Consider the following 24,689-nt stretch of genomic DNA (forward strand, 5'->3'; position numbering starts at 1 on the left):
TGAACCACTGCGTCCATTGTTCAAATCGGCGATACAAACCAAACCTCCCTGTTGAAGTCTACGTCTTGTTAGAGCTCCGCAGTTGCAGAGCAAATGTTCCGAGGCTTCACTTTCGGCATTACAAAAACGGACAAATATCATCTTGTACGAAATCTATGTTACGAAGATGGTATATGATTGGACAGTGTCTGTTATAAAAGCAGAAAATGTGCTGAGTTTTTCTTATTAAGACTCTGCAATTATTCAGTAATTTTAATACTCGACGTGATATTTTTTTTGCTGTTTAAGTTGTACAGCCATTTGTACTTCCCAGTTATACCATTTTTTCAGCTCATTCTTCAATTCCACAGAATGGTCCTGGACCAGTGAATAGTAAGCTTGAGCCACATCAAGTTCACCATTCCATTTCTCTCTACCACAATGACCAGAAATTCAGTATAGTTGTACCGAACTTATATGGCTTAGTTGCCGTAGAAGGCAAATGCATTCCCAAACAATTTCTGAAGAGCACTTGAAAGCTTAAAGATGTCACATTGTTCCAGTTATAGCAACGCATGCCAGTCGTTTTAGTTTGTTCAGCTTTTTAGTAGTATAGTCTCTTTAGACTAGGCCACCATACTAATGAGGCTTATGCTATCCTAGACCACACAATGGCAGTGTAGACCCACAGAACCATTCTTGGTTTAAGGTCCCATGTTCTGCCTATTCTCTTAGAACATGCCCATATGTCCTTACTGATGACTGAACTTGAGTGTGCGTTCTATCGGGTATTCAATTGAAAAATGGTAATGATTTCAATACGTTTCTGTAAAAAAAGTGAAGAGTTTCGCTCGGGTGCTGTCAGTCCGACCAAAGATGGCGTCGAAACAACAAACACTCCTCGTGCGCGTAGTACGGTTCTTCGAAACGCGTGAAAGTCAAGGCGAAACGTTTACAGTAGACCACGAAAATGTGCGGTGAGCACTGTTTACCGGATTCTGGCATCCCAGAACGTCGAGCGGAAGACCGGTAGTGGCCGTCCTGCGAAAATCATGACGAAAAAGAAGAAGGAATCTCGGAAAAATCTATTCAACAACAAGGACGGCACGAGTTTGCGTGACGCCAGCCGAAAATTTCGCTGCTCTCATTCCCACATCCACAGAACCTTCATGCAGGTGGGCATCGTCTGTCGGAAAAAGACTAGATCCTCAGAGTACACGGACGAGCAGATAACAACCGTGAAATCTAGGTGCCGGTGGATGACCAAGAATAATCGCGGGACGTCGTTCGTGCTGGATGTATGGTCTTACTTCTAACCGAAAATAAAATATAGCATACCTGCTTATGAAAAAACTGATACTTTAACAGATGGAACAAGGCCAGGGGGAGGACGGGAGAGAGAATTGGGAGGATCGGTCGATAGCGATGAGGACTGGAGAAAAATAGAACAGAAAGTGATAATAAACAAGAATATGGAAAACCTTTCCCTTGAATCATGATCGGGACACTACAAATTGGCGACGAAGAGAAAAAACGAGGTGGGTGAAGTCAATTATCTTTGTCATTTTAGATGCGGTGAAATACGATGCAGTAAAAAGTATTCAAAATGTCGGCAATATTGGAGGATGTAAAGTGTAAATAAAACTGGAAATTCGTATGCATAAATGTGATCGTTCTCTGTACAACAGCCGTAAAGCATCTGGGGGCGGCGTTTCATTGGCAGTTCGAAAAGATCTGAAGGCGCGGATTATCGAGGATATCACTTGGCGCACTGTAGAACAAGTCTGGGTGGAAATTGAACTCGTTGGTCAAAACCTCTTCTTCTGTGTGGTGTACTTTCCTCCTGATCGTATCAATGACTCTTCTTTGATTGGAGATCACATCAAATCCGTCGAAACTATATGTGGTTTTGCTGCTGCAGTCGATGAAATAATAATTATTGGCGACTTCAATCTCCCAGGTCTCAGATGGCGTTCTTCAACACACGGTTTTCTATTTGCTGATCCAGCGCACTCACAGATTACCCGAATCGCCTCGGATCTTCTGGACAGCTACAGTACTGCCACTCTTCGACAGATAAATAGTGTACCAAATGAAAACATTCGCATTCTGGACTTGTGCTTTGTCAGTTCTACAAACCAAGCTCCTAGTTTGGTACTAGCTCCGACCCCTTTAGTCAAGGTTGTACGGCATCATCCTCCACTGCTGATATCGTACGAAAGGAGTAAAATATCTTTAAGAGACGACCCTGTACCTGTGAGCTACAATTTCTACATATTTTACAAAGCCGACTTTTCTAGCATCTCTGATGTCTTGAATGAAATCAACTGGGACGAAATTTTAGATAATGACGACGCTAACAGTGCAGTGCAGACGTTTTCTAATGTTTTGGCCTATGTCATTGATCGACACGTTCCCAAAAAGGTTCATACCATTGCTAAAGGACAAGCCTGGCAAACATTGGAGCTTCGCAACCTTAAATCGCGAAAAAGAGCTGCCCTGAGGAGATTTTCAATACAACGAACTTCAATGTCAAAGATCTTTTATCGGCGTATAAACAGCGTTTACCACAAGCTCAGTCAAAGTTGTTTTAGACGATATCAACGTAATCTACAAAATAATTTTAAAAGAAATCCTAAATCGTTCTGGAAATTCGTCAACAAACAACGCAAGGAAGATGGATTGCCTTCTACAATGTCATACGAGGGTACGGCAAGTTCAGATACAGAAGAGATATGTCGTTTATTCTCGAAAAAGTTCTCCAGTTCTCTCTGATCGCTCACTATCTACAACGGAAGTTGCTTCCGCTGTCAGGAATGTTCCGTCAATGAGCTACTCTTTCAGCAGCTTCGATGTTGCGGAATCCCAGATTCTCACCGCCGCCGCTAAACTAAAATCTTCTGTTAGTCCAGGCCCAGATGGTATTCCATCCATGCTATTGAAAAGATGCATAAATAGTTTAGCGACGCCATTGTTGTATCTCTTCCGGCTTTCCTTGAGTTCGGGAACTTTTCCTGAGCTTTGGAAAACAATCGAAATGTTTCCGGTACATAAGAAAGGTGATAAGCGAAACGTCGATAACTATCGCGGTATTTCATCGCTTTGTGCTGCTTCTAAACTCTTTGAATTAGTAGTGATGGAACCCGTCTTCTCGTTTTGCAAACAGTACATAACTGATGACCAGCATGGATTCATGCCGAAACGCTCAACATCGACGAACCTGTTAGTATTTTCAAATTATATAGTGGATAGTTTGTCACGGAATAGCCAAACTGATGCCATCTATACGGACTTGACTGCTGCATTCGACAAGATTCATCACGACATCGCAATCGCAAAACTGGAAAAGCTCGGATTCACAGGAAGGATGTTAGATTGGTTCAAATCCTATCTCAAAGAACGAAAACTTCGCGTTACCATCGGTGATAGCAGCTCCAACATTTTTTCTGCAGCTTCCGGTATTCCTCAAGAAGCCACCTCGGACCCCTGATCTTTCTAATCTACTTCAACGACATTTGCTTGGTATTAGAAGGACCTCGCGTTTCGTTTGCGGATGATTTAAAAATCTATTGCCGTATTAGTTCTGTAGCCGACTGCTGGTTTCTTCAACGACAACTGGATATTGTAGCCGAATGGTGCGCCACGAACTGTATGGTTATAAATCCATTAAAATGTTCCACGATATCCTTCTCTAGGAAAAAAGAACCGATCACGTTCGAATACGTTCTCTTTGGTGTTCCCATTCCACGAGTTATGAAGATCAAAGATCTTGGAGTGATACTGGATTCGAGACTGTCGTACAAAGAACATGTATCGTATGTTGTAGATAAAGCATCTAGAAACTTGGGATTCATTATGCGGGTTTCAAAAACTTTCACGGACGTACATTGTCTCAAATCCCTGTATTGCGCTCTAGTTCGGCCTGTTTTGGAATACTGCAGTATCGTTTGGAATCCGCACTATCAAACTGGCATTACGAGAATCGAGTCCGTTCAGAGAAGATTCATTCGGTACGCACTTCGCCTGCTTCCGTGGCGCAATCCTCATCAGCTTCCTAGTTACGAAACCCGATGCTTGTTGATCCATCTGGATTCACTGCACTGCAGAAGAAAGCTAGCTAAGTCTTTGTTTGTAGCGGATAAACTCACTGGTCGCGTCGATTCTCCAGAAATTATAAGCCACCTAAATCTCAACGTACCACCTCGACGGTTGCGGAGAGTTCCTTTTCTGCGGACCATACTTCGGCGAACGAATTATGGCATGTACACAGCAATAGCAAGCCTTCAGCGTGCATTCAACACAGTTTCTTCGGCGTTTGATTTTAACATTTCGCGTGTTACATTGAAACAACGGTTTTTAGAATTAATTAGAGTTAGATAATTGTATCATTTGGACCACTGTAGTCTGTTGATGCCTGAACAAATAAACAAATAAACAAATAAAAATGCTAAAAGAATGTCGATTTACACTCGAATGTTCATGGAAATTAGATCCACTAGTGGTGCAGAGCTGTGTGTGCTAATTGTATAAAAAAAATCCTAGAACAACGGACTAGCATTTGATGACGGAACGGTGAAATAAGGTACGGTACCAATTAGTTGACCTTGAAGTGAATGCTTATTTGAGTAGATTTGGCTTCTATGTTAGCTTTGCGGACATGAGTGAGAAAATTGAAAAAAGAGGAAAGAAACAAATGATAAAGTTGTGCGAGAACTGAGAACCTACAAACTTTCTGATTCGAGAATCAAAACGAAAAAAAAGAAAAAAATCTGTGTTTCCGAATTCTATGGTATACGTGTGATTGAGAACTACAATAGAACTTCGATTATCCACGGAACAGTCTGGCTAGGTCACCGCGGATCACGAAAATCGGGGATAACGCAATAAATGACTAAAAAAGAGACTGATTAATTCCGGGAACGTTCATAGCAGTACTATGGAACTCACTTTCGCTAATAAACCGCACCGCCGATCATCCGCTCGCGGATAGTCGAGGTTCCACTGTATTTTAGTTCATGATTCCCATCGGGAATATTTTCGATTAAGAGTGAAACCATTTTGATGAAACTGTAGCAATCGGTTTACAAGATGAAAACCGATTTGGGAATCGATATTATGATCCATGAACTGTCGATTTGGGAATCGATAAGGTGAAGATCGATTTGGGAACCGATATGATGATCCATAAGCTGTCGATTTGGGAATCGATAAGATGAAAATCGATTTGGGAATCGATATGCTGATCCATAAGCTGTCGATTTGGGAATCGATAAGTTGGAAATCGATATGGTGAAAACCGATTTGGGAATCGATACGGTGGAAATCGATTAGATGAAGATCGATTTGGGAATCGATATGATTATCCATAAGCTGTCGATTTGGGAATCGGTAGTATGAAAATCGATAAGTTGAGGTTCCTCTGGGAGCGTTTGGGCTAATTTCTTATTCATATTTGATTTATCTGGAGGTAAGACAAGCAAAGGAAAAGAGAAAGTAATATGTGAATGAGAGATAATAGACACACCAAATTCAAAGTTTGCTTGTGAGTTGTCTTCGAATTATTCGGATCGGAGGTAGCAATAAAGTCTTTGCTTTCTGGAAAGCAGCTAATGTGCAACGTGTGTCACCTCGACAGAACGGAGACTAAGAATTCCCAAATCAATTTCCAAAGCAAAGCAAAGTCAATCAACCGGATGATGTGGAGTTAAGCGCCGGTTCACTATCGGAAGAGTTAACAAGTGAGGACGTGGGCGGTGCCTTTACGGAAAAAATACCGTGTAACCAGGTTCCATGTTGATTTGAAAGAAGGGAGGGGTGTAGGGTCTTACCTCTAACCAAAATAAAGAATGGAATACCTGCTTATGAAAACATTAATACTTTAATAGATGGAACGGGAACAGGGGAGGACGGGAGAGAGAATTGGAAGGATCGGTCGATAGCGATGATTGCTGGAGAAAAATAGAATAGAAAGTCTTACTATAAATAAAATCGCTAAAAAATAAAGCGCGGTCGTCGTGAACAGTCGTAAACGGTCGTAAATGTTCGTATTCTTGACGTAAACACAAACATAGTGAGAGATTGAGCAGCTGCGATGCGTTTTTTGTGTGAGAGAGTGTGTGCGTCTGCGTTGTTGCGAGAGTCTGAGTGCAACAGCAAAGCTATTCCAATGACTTTGCGGTAAACTTATTAAAACATAGAATTGGGCCGCTAGTGATAACAAACAAGAATATGGAAAACCTATCCCTTGGATCATGATCGGTACACTACACTGAACGACGAGAGTTATTTTCCGCTGTCAAAGTCCCACATCCTCAACAATGACCGGTACTATACCAGCGACAAGGCGTCCACACCACTCGAGGTGAAGTACAAATACAAGCATAAGTTTGAGGAGAAAGTTATGCTGTATATTGCAATCTCCGCCAACAATCGATGCATTTCAGTTGCCCTTCTCTTCCAATGGGAACAGAAAATCAAACCTTGTCGCAAGTAGTGTTTATTTGCAACGAAGCTTCACATTTTTAATGCAGTAAAATTTAACTTGTTGTGCAAAACTCAAAGACTTGTAATCAATATTTGGTTTACAGATGTCGACACTTCACGATTCTGCAATAATCAGTTGTCACCGTCGAATATTTATAGCACCTTGGAAGTTTTATACCAATACTATTTTGAATCTCTGATCATTCAGAAATGGACTTTAATACAATCTATTATATTTATACTGTTCTGCTACTTTTAGAATTTTTCAATGTACCCCAACGCAGTATCTTAAAAAATTTCCACTGTTTTGATAAATTTTGCCTCCTGTTTAACCTCTGAATCAATTAGACTCTGGTCATTCTTAACTCACTAGTCAAAAATGCTTTTTTCTCTTTTATGTTGAAAAATTCCAATAAAACGATCAAAATAACTACCAAGTTCAGTAGGAGATACATCACCTCTTTCAACAGGGCCAATAAATGTTGTCGTTCAAAGATGTTCATTCGAAAACAATGTACATACTAGAAATAATAACAAGCAATAATTTTTTATCGTACCGAAAATACGGTACAAATAGATAAAAAGACGGGATAATCAAAATGGTCGAAAAAACGGTACATTCATAGAGGTGCATCATTTTGATGGGAAGTACGTCTTCTGACCGGCAAGGCGTCTTCCCAAGAACACGTTAGCGTACCTCGAGGAAAAACAGATACCGTACGTACCCAAGGAACGGAACCCGACCAACTTGGCCCAGTGCCGTCCGATCGAGGATTTTTGATGTAGGATTACGTCTTTCGGGAACATATTGGGGAACAAATTGAAAATCGAAAATCGAGCACGTCGTGAAAATTGTCCAATTTCAAACGCTTATTGCACAGTCATTTTATGATGGATTGATGAATTTTTTTGCGTCAATCGATTTCGGTACTCCATAACAATTTTTTTATATTGATGAAAATAATATATGTCATGAAACTAACTATCAAACAATTGAAAAATCTCAACCCCTATCCTAACGGAAATATCCACTTCTGATTGGTCAAAATTGACGACACATGCGGCGGGTCCCTAACAGAGACATCAAAACCAAGCCTTGGGGCCTTGGGGGAATCAACATTACAAATACATGAAATTAGGGGGGACTTTTGCTCCTACCGAAATGTGTTCCGTAACAGAGACGTCTAAAGCAAGCTGCCGGGGGAAATCGGCATTGCAAATATGTGCAAGGGGATTTTTCTATTGCAAGTTAGGTGAATGATACGTTTAATTCTAGCAAAAAAAATTAACTTGGAACTTTTATGTTGGTTGCTTCGTGAAATTTCATATAAATGACCGATCGTGTATTGTGAAAAAATAACTCAAGTGTAATTGTAAAATTGTATATGGTAGCAGATGGGTTAAAAATGACTTGATATATGAAACGATTTATTTCAATTTTCATAAATAAAAACCAATGTGTGTTTCCGCTCGAGAACGGGTCGTTCGGCTTAAGCTGTCTGTTTTGTTGTATTCATTTTCAGCCAAGGAAAGTTCATGCGGCGAGAATAGTAGCAAAAGTGGAGAAATATTCGAAAAAGTGTTTTCCCATATGCTCTACATATAGTATTAGGTGATGTTAGTCCAATTGAAATTCGCATTGGGTTGAATAAATACTCATTACATTACCTTTTCCATTTCAAATATGTTTTCTCTATATTAAAGTAACATGTTTTTACTGATGAGAAAAATTGATAATTGTGTTCGGTATTGGTAATTTTCTTATATTACATTGATGAGTTTTTTTTTTCTTTATTTCATTCATACATAACACAGGAGGCATCTCGTCTAGGGTCATAGAGGGCGGTTTTCATCATATCTCAATTCACTTCGGCATCTTCTATCTGATACGCTCCACCCAACGACTGTTTACCATACTTCTATTATCATCACTCTGTAAACACTGGAGGAGTGAACAAACAATATCCAACAACCAAACAAAACTGGCCTTTTCAGGGCCACCAAATCATTATCAGAGAGTTTAACGATGTAATTCTTCAAACATATCCAAAATCAACAGATAGCCTAACGGAATCCTACGTCAACTATGCGGTAGTGTCGCGGACACAACCCTCCTGTGACTTTTTCGGCTCCCTCAGTGCCCTAGTATACAAAAATTATTGGTGAGCCACGGACACCCAGCAGCTGACCACGAGGATCCGGAATTGCATCCGGAAGATGGATATCAGTGCCGTCCAGCGCTTGTGAGAGCAGCTCCACCAAGTTGGGCCATACGGTTGAGCACGGCCCCCCATTGCCAACATTCACTTTTTTTAAAGAACAACCGTTGTGTTTTTAATAAAAAAATAATGAATTGCTTGAATTTTTTTTTAAATTTTTTTTTACTATATCACTGGAGAAATTCTCATTTTTTTATTGAACACCCGTTAGTTTAGTTTAGTTTCAGTGAAATATCTGTTCACTATCTCGAAAAAACATCCTATGCAAAATATCAGCTCAATCGAACTTAAGGGAGAGTGGGGCAAAGCGGTCAATGTTTTAGGTTTTTTTAAAAATCGAAAAATCACCAAAGTAAAGGAAATCGTGGTTTAAAAAAAATGTTGCCAGATGTCTTAAAATTGCATGACAAAAAAATTTTTTTAGATAACTGTAAATCTTGCCGTGTTTTTCAATTTTAATACATTTGGCATCAAAATATTCTTTTTAAACCCAGATTTCTGGTCATTTTTCGGTTCAAAAAAAAACTCAAATTTTAACGTCTGCGACACTAGTAAATTAATCCCGATAGAGCATATATTTTGCATTGGGTAATAAATCATGTAAATCAACATTTCGTACGAAGTTCCATATGAAAAATCGAGATGATATTTATTTTTTTTCCATATTTCCTTACACTGGCACCCTACTGTGGATAGTTTTGTAACCAAATTTTAGTCTACATTTTTGCTGATGGATGAACGAGAAATGGGCCTGTCGATTGTCCATTTGATTTCTTTTCATGGGGCCATGTCAAGTCACTGTTCTATGCCAGCAAGTCAGCAACTTTAGAAGAGCTCAGAGACAACGCGAAATTTGCAATATTCCGGTCAAAATGTGCGGTCGAGTGGTGAAAAATTGGGCCCAATGGATCGATCGCTGTAAACGGGCCCGTGGAGGTAATAACATATGACTGAAATCGAAAATTTCATGCTTTAAATGTAAGATTTGAAATATAACCAGAATGAATCAGAACAAAACCTGTGCTTTATTTAAAAAGTTGACAAGTCCTTAATGAAAGACCCGTGACCTCTGAGGGAGTTTTTGCGAACGATCTGTCGTCCTTTTAAGGGAACCAAGCCCGTTCGCGTGGTATTTTGCCAGTGAGTCTTATTGAGTCTTGCAACAAAGCATTTAATGTTTTCTTTAATTTAGATAGCAGCTATTGGGAAGTCATGTTTGTCATCGTCGAATAACATACATTAACCTGTTTGAATGCCAAGTATTCTTCCTTTGTGGATCCAAGGCCCTTGAATTAGAACTAAATCCATAGCGTCTTTGATAAACCTCCTAGACAGCACACTAGACGCTGCTTCAGCGTGATGAAGGTATTGTTCTGCATTAGTTTTGACCGTTCGTTTGGCAAATTTGGAAAAGTTTCTAAGCCTATTGCGGTTGCCGCTAACTCGGAACCGCTCGGCTTAGGAACTGGCAGATTGTCCAGCTTCGCGGATTTGCAAGATTCAACGCGTAGAATCTTCTCTTTATCAAAATCCCTGATGACGTCTCTTTGAACTCTGTGTGGAACCACAAATTTGGCACTACTAGTTCCAGAAGACTCCAAATTTCCAAGGTTTTTGATGTTTAGAGATTCCGGGCTGCCCGGAAAGTTTTTCTGGCTCTGGATTATTCAAAAAGTTCCCACGAGTTGCTTCCTAAAATGTAATCCTTTATTTGCTTCATGAACACATGCAGTTTCCCTCAATTTCATATTCGCAAATAAAGAGCCGAATATCCGGTATCCGTATCCGGCCAAACTACTATCCGTTTCATCACTAATTGTGAAATTGTATTTTAATTATTTTAGGCCTATATTATATAATAGATTAGTCTTGATCTTTCGAAAGACCACTTCACAAATCGAAGGTTTTCTGGTTACAAACCGTTCTAATTATTAGTTTTATGGGTATGGATTAAATTACAATCTAAACCACAAAGCTGCAAAAAAGTTTCATTTTTGTGGAAGAACTGGGGTTATATTCAGGCAATTAACGGTTTATCAAGTCATTTATCACTTATAGACTCATAAAATTTAGTTCGCCGTTGAACAATATATTCTTTGTTCACATTTATTGGAATAAACTTCAAAACCTCAAGATATGTTTGATGAAATGCGCTATATAACAATGTCAATTAGTATAAATATTGAATAAGCTATCGAACTTTCCGGAGCTTCCGAAGTTCCTCAAGGCTGCAACTTAGGACCTCTACTGTTTCCCAAAAAGTATTGAGGATTGCCACCAGTAATCCTCAATACTTTTCGGATCCGTATTGTCTGAAGGCGCTCTACTGTTCATTAGTGCGCCCTATCTTGGAAAACGAATCTCCCGCCGCATCCTGGTAGATGTCTCTTGATTAAGTTGGATACTCTTGAACGAAGACGGAATGCTCAACAATCTACGCTCGTCGTTTCTAAATGGTGAAATTGACTCGCCCTTACTGATTTCCCGCATTAATATGCGTGCGCCATCCAGGGCTCTTCGTTCAACAAGTCTTTTACAGCCCGTGACACACCGTTCTAGTTTTGGTCATCATGAACCTCTAACGGGAATGATTCGTACATTTCCGCCAGTAGAAGATCTGTTCGTGTTTGAAGAGTCAGCTTCTGGATTTCGTCAGAGGAGAGGACACAGTTATGTTTTTTATTTTTTTTTTTTTACATTTGAAAATGTGTCTTCTATGTTTGTATTTGTATAAATAGAAAGAAAAGATATCTAAGATTTATAACATGTTTTTAGTTATCACAGCGCTAACAGTATCACGCATATTTGTTATTCATTCTTAAAATAGTAATAATAATTAGCTAATATTTGCAGGCTAAATATCCTATTTCAATACTGTTAATTGGTTAACAGTACAACAAATTATCAGGCACATATCGCCTTGAAATTTCAAGAAATTTATGCAATATCCAAACTAGCACAACATACAAACATTAGAGATAAGATTACTGCCGTCCTACGCATAGTTGTCCCATGTTACTTTTTGACAATTTTCACTTTCCTTCATAAAACAATGTTTTTATGCCTAATCATCCAGAAAAACACAAAAAACTTATTGTTTGTTCCCAGTTTTTCAAAAAACAACATCAAGCTCAATTGTCCCATGTTGATATTCTAGGCATAACTGTTCAACCATGTATTTTTTGTATAGCCATAATGAAAGAATCGATTCTAGTACAATAATTTTATGTCACGCTTTCAGCAGGGCTAATGCACTCATTTCTGGTTTGGAAGAATGAACTCATTCTCAAACAAATAAAAAAAAGTTTTACAGAACACATTTACACCTTGTTAGCGAATGCCTAATAAAAATGAGATTTCTATTCTGTAAAGGTGTTTCAGATCACTCCCTTCTTCATCGAACGATGTTTTTAGGCATAATCTTTCGGAAAAACACCAAAACACTTATTGTTTGTTCCCAGTATTTAAAAAAAACAACGTCAAGTTCAATTGTCCCATGTTGATATTCTAGGCATAGCTGTCCCACCCTGAATTTTTAAGCCCGCAACCAATATTGATCAATTCAAATGAGAGGATCTTTTCACATTTCATTAAACAATAGTTTTTTGCTTATAGAAATCCAGTGTATTGATAAACCAAAATGCTTAAAGTTTCTAGTAGACAAATATACTAGAAAACTTTGATTGCGTTTTTCTTAGTTGCTGATTTTAGAACATGGGACAACTATGCGTAGAACGGCAGATTACAGAAGATTGGGCGATCTTTAGAAAAAGATCGATCTTGATGAATCGATTTTCTAAACGGCGCAGGGATCGATTCACTAATTAAATCGGTACCAAAGAATCGATCTTTGAAAATCGAATACTTTTTTCCAATTTATTTACTTGTTCAATATAAGTATTGTGTTTTCTTTAAACATGCAATGAACATTTCACGCTTCTATTCAAACATCACAGGCATTTCAGTTTGATTCTTAGAATGAAGGTCATAAAAAAACATGCAAGACCAGAAAAAAATTATCCTCCAGGGCATTCATCTTGAACCGACATGAAATTATCCGTATTTCTCGATGAATCCAATCGTATCATACGTCTGGCATTTAGTCGAAATCTTGGTAGTATTCCCAGTTGTAGAAAAGAGCCTTCAGCTGGACCTGATGTCACCATCCCATTTTCACTGTCAGCCTAGTGAATGTGAATGTGTAAATATAACTTATGACCAGTGTTGTCACACGTACAGATTTATCTGGAATGGTGTGGCCACAGTGGTTTTTCGTTATTTTTGGTACAGATTCTGTACGGTACAGAGTACAGTTTTTCGTCAAAAAGTACAGATTGGTACATATTTTTTTCCATTTGTTAAATTTCTTACATTTAAATAAAGCAACAATGAGGTACATGACGACTTTCACGCCACAGAATCGCTTGGTGCTGCTGACCATAAAAGCATTTACAATGCAATGATGAATCAGTTTCATAAGGACAAAATTCCTTACAAGAATGGTCTGAAAGGATTCGCATTGGACGGTGCGACGTTCGTTTTGCCCCAAATCAACAGATTGAATTGTTTGTTCCAAGCTGAAAAACCTGAATTCACGATGCAACATGAAGAGCTGATAGATTTGAAGATCATTTGAAAAGCGACAACAATTTTAGGTTATAATAGCAGCAGGATAAATTATCAGAACAATGGACAACGAAGGACAGATCATTTCAAAGGATATTTGTCGCAGTTTTCCGTGGAGCTGATCAAACTACTCAAGTCTACGGTAATGTTAAATTCCTGAAACTTTCTCGATTTGACTAGCATTAACGTTGTGCCAGAAGCGTTTCCAGGATTCTACAATGGGAATGTACAAGATTTGGAGAATTAATTCCGTACCCTAAAGATAAAATTACTCCGTAAGGAAATCACAATTTCAGAAAACAAGCATGTGCAGGGTTGGTGGAAAAACATTGGATGCCTAAAAAGAATTGACGGTTCGCTCGCATTATCGGCGCATCGATGCCTTGTTTGTAACGTTCTCACTATGCCTCACTCCTCGGCAACCATCGAGCGTTTTATAAAAATATAATCAAAACATAAATAAGCTTTGAAATCGGTTCAGCAACGATACGATGAACGCTATTTTGAGAACAAAGGAATTGGTCAAACATCGTGGTGGCAGCTTGAGAATTTAAAAAAAATAGTATGCAAGATTCAAGATAAAACTATGTATAAGCATCATCAAGCACACGAATAACTTGCAAATGTAAATGTAGAATTTGTAATGAATAAATGAGTATTTTTTCAATGCTAATAAATTATTTTTTTCTCTATAACGAATATTTTCGATGGTACAGATTTTTGGTACAGATTTTCGGAATAGAAGTACAAATGAGTAAATGTGGTACAGATTTAAATGTGGCAACACTGCTTATGTCCACTTTTTTGTAATGAGCAAACTTACAAAACTGCTTCTCCTAAATTTACGACCACTATTTTGACAACCTTTTTTTTATCCCATTTATTTTTTATTAAGGCTCATTAGCAATCTAGCTGTAACAGAGCCGAATTTTAATCGTGTACATGTCACATGGTTATCATATCTATAATTAGCACATTACACAGTTGCCATTCGCCAGTATTCCTTCTATACCATTACATATGGTACATTCACACAGTAGCCATTTAGGCGTAAGAGTATTCTTTCTGTTCTTCCATTATCCAGTTGGACCACCGGACAGCGGAGACAGTTGATTGATCATTGTTGAGTTATTTATAGAACAGCAGCCCGATGTGTCTTGCAGAGCAGAGCATTGTATGGATGAATCGATCTTATTTCGACCGTGGATCGATCTCCATCGCTGATGATTGTTGCGTGGACGTAGTTATTCTGTAACAACACAAAGATGGTCAATGAGGGCCCTGAGTTTTGAACTCACGATCGATCGCTTACTAAGCGAACGCGCAACCAATGTGGCTACGAAGACCCCCATCTTGACAACCTTGAAAGGGATCTAATGTATAAAAAATAGTTCAAGTGGTTTTTGGTGAGAAATGTGAGAGAGGTGAGAAAACAAATTTACAAAAAATATTTTCAACAATAAAGAAAAGATCGATTTTCGGGATATTTTTTGGAGTAGGAAGAATTGATCCGAAAAATCGGAAATCGGAGAGGAAACGATCGATCTTCTAAATATCGATCCAAGATCACCCAATCCTATTACTATCATTAATTTGACATCCTCGCAATCTATCCAAATGTTGACATAATGTTTATAAAATTTGTCAGGTAGTGAGATTAAAATCGATGTACACCTAGGTTTTTTTGGAAAATCCGCATAAAAAAAACATGTCACCTAATGATAGATATTAAATGGGACTGTCCCTACATAAAACGGAAGTAAAAAGTTGAGTGTTGCTCGCTTTCGAAAACCCGTAGTTTTTTCCTGCAATTTCGTTGGTTACTGGTTGCTATAGTTCGGTTTTCCACACGAATGAGGTCATCTGCTGTTGCTAGAAGATTCCCTTGTGATTTGTACACTCTACTGCCGATGCACGTGCAGCACCACTGCTGGACCGCCAGGAGCTACCGGGCGGTCCAGCAGTGCCCGGGCAAACCCATTCACGAATCGCTGCCCGTAAAAAAAACCGTCCCGTTGTACCATCCGGTGAGCTACCCATCATTCAACACCTAAAATCCACGTAAGGTGCGGTACTAATTTCCTTCATAAGCGCTAAACTCCATTACAAACACTAATTACCGTAATATGCTCTGAGGGAACATAAGAGAAAAATGTGAGCTGAGGGAGAGATGTGATATTGCACTGGTCTTATTTTACCGCGTAAAGTAAAACGCGGTAATTGGAAAATCCGCTTAAAAAACGCGTAAATTGGAAAATTCACGTAAAAAACCGCGTTAATTGGAAAATCCGCGTAAAAAAAACCTCGTAAAAAAACGCGCAAAAAAAACGCGTAAAAAAACCTGGGTGTACATTGGTAAAAAAACGCTTAGTTCGAAAAAAAATGTAAGGGGTTGTATCTAGGACACGACCGCTTATTTTTGACGTAGAACTACCCAATTATATTATGCAATCCACTTGTTTACTACTTCGAATATTATTTTAGAATGCATTGCAATTTTCGTAACAGATTATGTTCTTCGTTACAAATAAATATGATGAACGTCCTTTTACGTTTGATATGATGCCTACGACTACCAAAATATGTGAACGGAAGGATTGTCAAACGATCATTGTATTTTACATTTCCCTTTGAATTATTGCACATTTCATGTTAACGTAGTTCTCGAACCGCAAAAGTTCTTTCACTCCAGTAACTGAAATGACTATTTCCCCAGGCTTCTCAGTTTAAAAGTACGTTTTAAGGAAAACATTCCGGTCTGCACAACCACGTGTGAGTACAAAAGTACTCAACGCCAAAAAATACCCCCGACTTGCATGTATTTGCAAAGCGGATTTCCACAGGTACATCGGTTTAGAAGTCTGTGTTGGGGAAACTGTAAATCGGGCCAATCAAAACTTGGCAGTTAGGGCGTTTAGATAACGCTTGACATTTTACAGTTATTCAATTGTTCCTCTCATGCAAAAACAACATGGTATTAAGTATGATTGATGCGTAGGAATATTTCCTATCAATTGATGCAAACATCTTTCCGATCAGTTAAGAAATGTTCAAGTTATAAGCATTCGAAATACGGGTGTGGTTAGAACACAAATCGGCAGAACAAATGTATGGGAAAAAACGAAGTTCTTCCAGTTTTCATGAATTTAAACCGTTTAGAGATTAGCGAATTGTAATGTATAGCATATCAAACAAATCTTAGAGAATTTCCGATTCGATTGGTATGCGAGTCATGAGAATTCGTTCACAGTAAAAATAGTTATTACCCTTAACTTTATTTCATAAAAACGTGACCTGTTTTCTGATTTGGCACCCTTCCTGAAAGACGTAGTTCTACGTCAAAAATCGAAGGAAAAAGAACGATCTTCACTAATTTATCGGATACAATTAATCGCCCCCATGATCTTTCTCAATGCCCGGTGTACATACAACGAGGGGAAAAAATCAAGCGTTCCTTAAAAGAACGTTCCAAGCGGACTTATGCAGAAATGCTTAAGAGTCCCGTTCCAACGACTCAGGACAATGCCTACTCCATTCTGCAGAACGACGAGCCTGTTGCTGACGCTCCCAATGCAGGAAGTTCCGGTACATCGCAGGGTGCCGTCAGGAAAAGAAAAATTACTTCTTCTCCATCACTCCCCAGAAAGACGACCGAAACTTCCCAAGTTGGAATGAAAACTCGAACCGAACGTGCTGAGAATAGACCGAAGTAAGTACCTCCTGGTTCAAGCGGTTCTTCTACGCACCAGGGGTCCTCAGCACTCCCCGGAGCAGAACCCAACACGTCTGTTCCTTTTTCGCGGTCGAGGCAACAGCCACAATCTGGCTTGCTTGCGCTTTCTGACCTGGTGGACAACATTTTAAATGCCACATAAAACCACATAAGAAAAATGTGGTTTTTTAGCAGCGTTCATTTCCCTCGATGCCTAATTCAGTGCAAGAGGTCAAGGATTTGACCACTGTAATACAGTGGAATTGCAGAAGCATCATCCCTAAACTAGATCAATTTAAATTTTTAGTTCATAGTTCTAACTGTGATGTATTTTCCCTCTGTGAAACATGGCTTTGTTCAGCCGACGAGCTGAATTTTCACGATTTCAACATTATTCGCCTAGATCGAAATGACTCGTTTGGTGGCGTACTATTGGGGATCGAAAAATGTCACTCCTTCTATAGAGTCACTCTCCCATCGATGACAGGCATTGAAGTTGTCGCTTGCCAGACACAAAACAATGGCAAAGACCTCTGCATTGCCTCGATATATATTCCTCCAAGAACTATGGTTGGCCGCCATCAGTTTTTTTATATCATCGAGGCATTGCCGGAGCCGCGGTTAATCTTAGGTGACTTCAACTCCCATGGAACAGCATGGGGGTCACTCTACGATGACAACCGTGCCACGTTGATTTATGATCTGTGCGACAACTTCAAATTGACAGTTTTGAATACTGGGGAAGCAACTAGAATAGCCAACCCTCCTGCACGGGCAAGTATGCTAGACATATCACTTTGCTCTTCTTCGTTATCCCTGGATTGCACGTGGAAGGTAATCCAAGATCCCCACGGTAGTGACCACCTGCCAATAATTTTATCGATCGCCATTGAATCAGGTTCTCGTGAGTCAGTCGATATTGCGTATGACCTCACGAAAAATATTGACTGGAGAAAATTTGCAGAAATAATATCTGAAGCACTTGTTTCAATGCATGAACTTCCTCCACTCGAAGAGTATAACTTTATATCGAGTTTGATTTACGAAAGCGCACTTCAAGCTCAAAAGAAACGTGTACCGGCTACCACTTTCCGACGTCGTCCTCCATCACTTTGGTGGGACAAGGAGTGTTCAAAGGTCTACCTTGAAAAATCATCCGCTTTCAAAAAATTCCGGAAAACTGGACTAGTGGAATGGTTTCGAAAGTACCAAGCTCTAGAAGCCAAACTAAAAGGTCTGATTAAAGCAAAAACGCGTGGATATTGGCGGAAGTTCGTCCATGGTTTGTCAAGGGAGACCGCTATGAGCACCCTTTGGAATACGGCTAGGAGGAATACTCCGACCGTTGGATATTCAAATTTGCAAGAAAGGTTTGTCCCGATTCCGTTCCTGCACAAAGCGTCGTACGCGACATTCCGCTCCAATGCGACTATGAGAATTTTTCGATGGTAGAATTCTCAATTGCCCTTCTCTCATGTAACAATTCAGCTCCGGGGTCGGACAAGATTAAATTCAACTTGTTGAAGAATCTTCCAGACTTGGCGAAACAGCGTTTGCTGAACTTGTTCAACAAGTTTCTGGAGCTGAATATTGTCCCACATGACTGGAGGCAAGTGAGAGTGATAGCCATACGAAAACCCAACAAGCCGGCTTGCGATCACAACTCGTATAGGCCGATTGCAATGTTATCCTGTATTCGTAAATTGTTAGAGAAAATGATTCTACTTCGTTTGGACAAGTGGGTTGAAGCGAACAATTTGCTGTCAAATACGCAGTTTGGCTTCCGCCGAGGTAAAGGGACGAACGATTGTCTCGCGCTGCTATCTTCTGAAATCCAAATCGCATTTGCTCGTGAAGAACAAATGGCTTCCGTTTTTCTCGATATCAAAGGGGCATTTGATTCAGTTTCCATGGAAATTCTCTCAGAGAAACTTCATAATCGTGGACTTTCGCCAATTCTGAATAATTTCCTGTACAATTTACTCTCAGAAAAGCACATGTTTTTCAATCATGGCAGCTTGAAATCTTCTCGATACAGTTTTATGGGCCTACCACAAGGCTCCTGCCTAAGCCCCCTCTTGTATAGTTTTTACGTCAATGATATGGATGATTGTCTAACTAGAAACTGCACGCTGAGACAACTTGCAGACGATGGAGTTATTTCCATCACGGGTACTAATCCCGTCGTTCTGCAAAAATCCTTGCAAGATACCCTGAACAACTTGTTCACGTGGGCTCTCAAGCTGGGTATCGAATTCTCTACGGAGAAAACCGAAATGGTCGTTTTTTCTAGGAAGCACGAACCCGCCCAATTCCAGCTTCACCTATCCGGCAAAACGATCAGGCACTCGATGTTTTTCAAATACCTTGGAGTATATTTTGACTCTAAATGTACCTGGGGAATACACATTGCGTATTTGAAACAGAAATGCCAGCAAAGAATCAATTTTCTCCAAACAATAACCGGAACATGGTGGGGTGCCCATCCAGGAGACCTCATTCAGTTATACAAAACAACGATATTATCAGTGTTAGAATATGGCAGTTTTTGCTTCCGATCAGCTGCCAGGATTCATATTCTCAAGCTGGAGAGAATACAATATCGTTGCTTGCGTATAGCAATGGGGTGTTTGCATTCGACACATACGATGAGTTTCGAAGTCTTGGCAGGAGTACCCCCGCTTACTCTTCGGTTCACAGAATTATCCTACAGATTTCTCATCCGTTGCAAGATCATGAATCCATTGGTGATTGATAACTTCGAAAATCTACTCCAGCTGACTCCTCAGTCAATTTTTATGTCTTTATACCATGAGTACCTTACCCACGACGTGCACCCTTCACAAGGCATCTCCAACCAAGTTTGCTTCCCATACTTTTGCAATTCCTCTGTCATTTTTGATCTGTCCATGCGACAAAAAATCCATGGAATCCCAGATCATCTACGCTCAGATTCTATTCCGCCGATATTCTCGGCAGAATATGGGGGTAAAGTTAGATCTGATAAAATGTTCTTTACTGACGGTTCATTCATAAACGGGTCCACTGGCTGCGGCATTTTCAATGAAAATTCCAGTGCCTCTTTCAAACTCAAAGATCCTTGTTCCGTGTATGTCGCAGAAATGGGTGCGATATACTATGCTCTAGGGATCATTGAAACACTGCCCATCGACCATTATTTTATTTATTCAGACAGTCTCAGCTCAATAGAGGCAATCCGCTCAATGAAAGTTGATAAACGCTCATCTTATTTCCTAACAAGAATAAGACAACTATTGAGTGTTTTGGTCGAAAAATTATTCAAGATTACCTTAGCATGGGTTCCCTCTCATTGCTTGATTCCGGGGAATGAGAAGGCGGACTCGCTAGCTAAGGTGGGTGCTTCAGAAGGCACACTTTTTGAAAGGCAAATTGCTTATAATTTCAATTTTTTCACATTCCTCGTCAGCACACGCTCGTAAGTTGGCAGCGCATGTGGAGTGAAGATGAGTTCGGTCGTTGGTTACATACGATTATCCCTAAGGTCTCGACGAGTGCATGGTTCAAGGGATTGAATGTAGGTCGTGATTTCATTCGCGTGATATCTCGGCTTATGTCCAATCACTACAACCTAAACGCGCATCTCTATCGCATTGGGCTCGCAGCAAACAATCTTTGTGATTGTGGCGATGGCTACCACGACATCGAGCATGTTGTCTGGTCGTGTATCCGGTTCCATGCTGCTCGCTCTCAGCTCTCTAGAGCACTGAGAGCACAAGGCAGAAAATCGGATATCCCCGTCCGGGATATCTTAGGTAGCCGTGATCCTGATCTTCTGCTTCATCTATACCTGTTTCTCAGAAACGCCGATGTCAACGTTTAATGATGTTTCCTTCGTTGTGTCCCCGTTTCATATCCCTCCTATCCAAACGATAAACTTTTACTTAGTCGCGGCAATACATACACATACTCTTTACAGACACACGGGCCAAAGGTTGTGCAGTCCACTGAACATTCAACAAGAGCCAAAGGTTGTACCGCTCATGACAACTCTACACGAACTGATGTTTGCGCCGGCTAGTGACCATTCTATCCTGGATTCCTCGAGTCGAGAAAGATGCACCACGCTAGATATGGGTTACAGACTAGGGGGGCGTTGCTGATTAATGGTCAGCTGCATCCCAATAGGAAGTATCCCGTGTCGGGCACACGTACAGAGCATTGAAGACAACAATATCCCAATTACGAAAACACTTGTAATACTAACCTCGAGCCAACCGCGAGTAATCGGTTACATATTACTAACATAGATAATAAGAAAAATTGTCAAAGTATTGGACTCCCGGCCCTGTGAGGCTAACGCCATATGCGCCTTGATAAAAATATATTTTTTGGAAAAAATCCTACTTTACAAACATCTGTACATTCATACGTGATGCGAATTAACTCCAACTAATACTGGATGTGCTTTGTCTGGACAGAAGATTATTTCAGACTTCACGTTATTTGCCATTCATTCTTATAACGAGAGAAATTGTAAAAAACCGGGGAATCACATATGCAAACTAATGAACAATGTTCCGCCGTAAGACGAGCAATAAAACCGCTATGCGTTCGCGACTACTAAACTCTCCAGATACTCAGAATTACGTCGAACAAGATCCAGCAAGGTAAGAGTATCTGCTAGCGCAGCTTCATATTAAACCGAAGCTACAACCACGGGGAATTCCAGGATTGATACAGAAAGTAAAGCACACAATGTCTCTCGCATGACCACTAAATAGTGTTATCAGTATGTTTGAACAGTACAGCTGAAACAAAATATTGGGCGTACGAAAGTGCATCGGTAGTGTATCCGGAGCGTCTGTTGCAGTTACAATCAGATGATCAAGTGGAATATTCAAATAAGTTCGAGCTTTGGTTGAAGTGCGAAATAAGAGACGAAATGAATAACCTTCTTGTTGAAGAAGAGCATAACCAACGCCATGCAACTAGAAGTGTCTTTGTCAACGCGATCAAGACATTACCAAACATCTTCAATCACCTCTTCATCGCAACGGTGTTCTTTTACACAGTTTGGGCTTGCTGGAAAAATGGATTTGAAAAATTGTTTACATGGCATGTGCTTCTTTGTGTGTTCGGCGTATGTTATATTTTTTCATAAAATTCATATATCGTATAATATTTTTTTCAAATTTTTTATTAGTTTCACGTTCTAATGGCTGAAGCAATTTTGGTGATTTTCTCGGGCAACACGTGGTCTCAGGCTTTACCACACCCACAACGGCGCACATTGCACTGGATCATGCAAGTGGTAAGCAGCGGCTGTATCGTGATTGGAATTGCACTCGAGTACTACTGGCGAGGAATCCACAATAAGGCACACTTCCAGCATCCACATTCAATCCTGGGACTGATCGCGCTCATTCTACTGCTCGTGAATATGCTCGGCGGCTCAGCTGCTTTGTACGCTGGTGAACTGAGGAAAAAAATTAAACCAATTTATTTGAAACTTTCCCACCAATTACTTGGCTTAATGTGTTTCATCATTGGAATGGCATCACTTGTATTAGGTTACGAGAAACGGATATTTGTGATGAATTCAACAACAAATGTACTCATAGGGCTACAGACATTAACAATTGCTGTGATATTCCTCAGTATTTTAGGTGCACTCCGAACCATTGCAACACAACTAAGTGTGTTGTTCCCATAGAACATCAGGATTATGATATCTGATTTGAAAATTCCTTCATGATCTCTGTTATTAGGATGATGAGACGATGAGAAAAATTGTTTTTTTTTTGAAAATGTTGAAGAAAAAAGGAAAAAAAAGTTGATAGATCTGAGCCTAGGGGCACGGACGGGATTTTGACATAGGACTGAGATTGTGTGTAGTAATTGAGTTTTAAATTGAGTTTTTCATTGTTCAAAATCTGCATTTTTTCTCTTCTGATACATCAAATGGATGCCCTGAAAAAATCGTTTCCTGTATGTACTTGTATTCTTTAAACGGGTTAGATGACATAACGTGGTAGAATTCGGTACCGCATTCTGTTTAAAAATGTACACAAAAATCGAGGTTGCGTTACTTTCTGTGTATTAGAGATAGGAAATTGCGTTACGTAGGGGGGAGGGGGTCCAAAATCCGGATTTTTAGCGTTACGTAATTTGTGCACGACGCCTTATCGGTAAATGGAGAATAATTCATTTTACGCATCAAGCTTATGAGTTAAAGCCCGAATTTAGGCAAAAAGATTGCTCGTTGCGTCGGAGAGGAAGCGAATGGATAGTGAATCGACAGAAAACATACCCAATTAAATCGTTAAATTGTTACCTTTTTTTATTATATTCACTGTTCATGTTTCAAGCAAAAAAAAATGTGGATAAATTTCCTGTCTAATGATATATAACACAACATATGTCGCAATAACAATTTTGAGTAATATGCGTTTGAAAACTCTTAATAAATCTTAATAAACATTTTTCGTAGAGTGATCCCCCTATATAGAAATCAAAGACATAGTCCTATGTCAAAATCGGAAAAAAAAAACTGAGCAATTTGAAACTGCTCTCGAGCTTGGTAATCTGATAGAGTTAATTGGAAATTATAGATTGATATTTATTTTCTATTATAGAATTTTAGACTTTAAAATTCATTCGTGTATAGCAAAGACAAATGCCAATTGAAAGATTGATCAATTAATTTTCTGGAATTCAAGCCACGAGCGTTCTTTTTCTGAAAGAACGTGAATGTTCAGAAATATTCATATCAAAAAATCAAAAAATCAATTTTGGGCAGGAATAAGTTAGCCGGGTTAGCCAAGCCAATAAGTTTGTATGGCAGCCAAGTCTGCCATACAAATAAAACACAAACTTTTGCATTACTCGAAAATTATTCAAGCAAATTAGACCAAATTTGGCATATTGAGGTTTTAGAGTGCAATAAATGATTCTATGATGGATAGACTCTCCACCCCCCTTTCTAAGGGGGGGCTGCCATACAAATGAAACACAAATTTCTGAATTACTCGAGAATTAATCAAGCAAACGAAACCAAATTTGACATGTGGAGATTTTAGGATGCAATAAATATTTCTATTGTGGTTAGACACTTCTCTCGCTCTTTAAGGGTGGGCTGTCATACAAATGAAACACAAATTTCGGCATAACTCGAAAACTAATCAAGCAAATGGAGCCACATTTGGCATGTGAAGGTTTTACGGGGCAAGAAACGTTTCTATGGTGAATACCTACTCCCCCCTCTCTAAGGGGGGCTGCCATACAAACGAAACACAAACTTCTGCATAACTCGAGAACTAATCAAGCACAATTTGGGATGTGAGGATTGTTGGGTATGAGAAATGTTTCTACAATGGTATGACACACCCCCCCCCCCTCCTCTGGAATGGAACCAAAAATATTCCAACCAAACATGACAATTGAAAATTTTCGGAAAAAAGGGAAAATTCGGAAAATTAAATTCCCATATGTTCTACAATTACATAGTGACAAGTGCTGTTAGTTCATTTGATGTTTCAGCTAGCGAAATTGATCTTTGTTCGAAACTGGAAATGGATGTTTATGTGATGAAACGCACTCCTATATCTTCTTCTATCTATACCAAAAAAAGGATCGCCGGATGTGTTGATAAGAGCAGAACTCGAGGGAGTAATTGTCCGATTTAGGGC

General features: G+C 39.5%; 1 protein-coding gene across 1 annotated transcript; it reads left to right on the forward strand.

Moving 5' to 3' along the window:
- Positions 1 to 1,031: 1,031 nt before the first annotated feature.
- Positions 1,032 to 24,316, forward strand: LOC129773653 (uncharacterized). The gene is made up of 5 exons (XM_055777295.1): positions 1,032 to 1,228; positions 1,668 to 2,203; positions 15,230 to 15,334; positions 21,783 to 22,141; positions 22,205 to 24,316. The coding sequence occupies exons 1-5, from the start codon at positions 1,032 to 1,034 to the stop codon at positions 22,712 to 22,714; spliced, it is 1,707 nt and encodes a 568-aa protein (XP_055633270.1). The 3' UTR covers positions 22,715 to 24,316.
- The last annotated feature ends 373 nt before the right edge of the window (positions 24,317 to 24,689 follow it).

The sequence above is a fragment of the Toxorhynchites rutilus genome, chromosome 3 (genome assembly GCF_029784135.1).
Source record: "Toxorhynchites rutilus septentrionalis strain SRP chromosome 3, ASM2978413v1, whole genome shotgun sequence".
Lineage (NCBI taxonomy): Eukaryota > Metazoa > Arthropoda > Insecta > Diptera > Culicidae > Toxorhynchites > Toxorhynchites rutilus.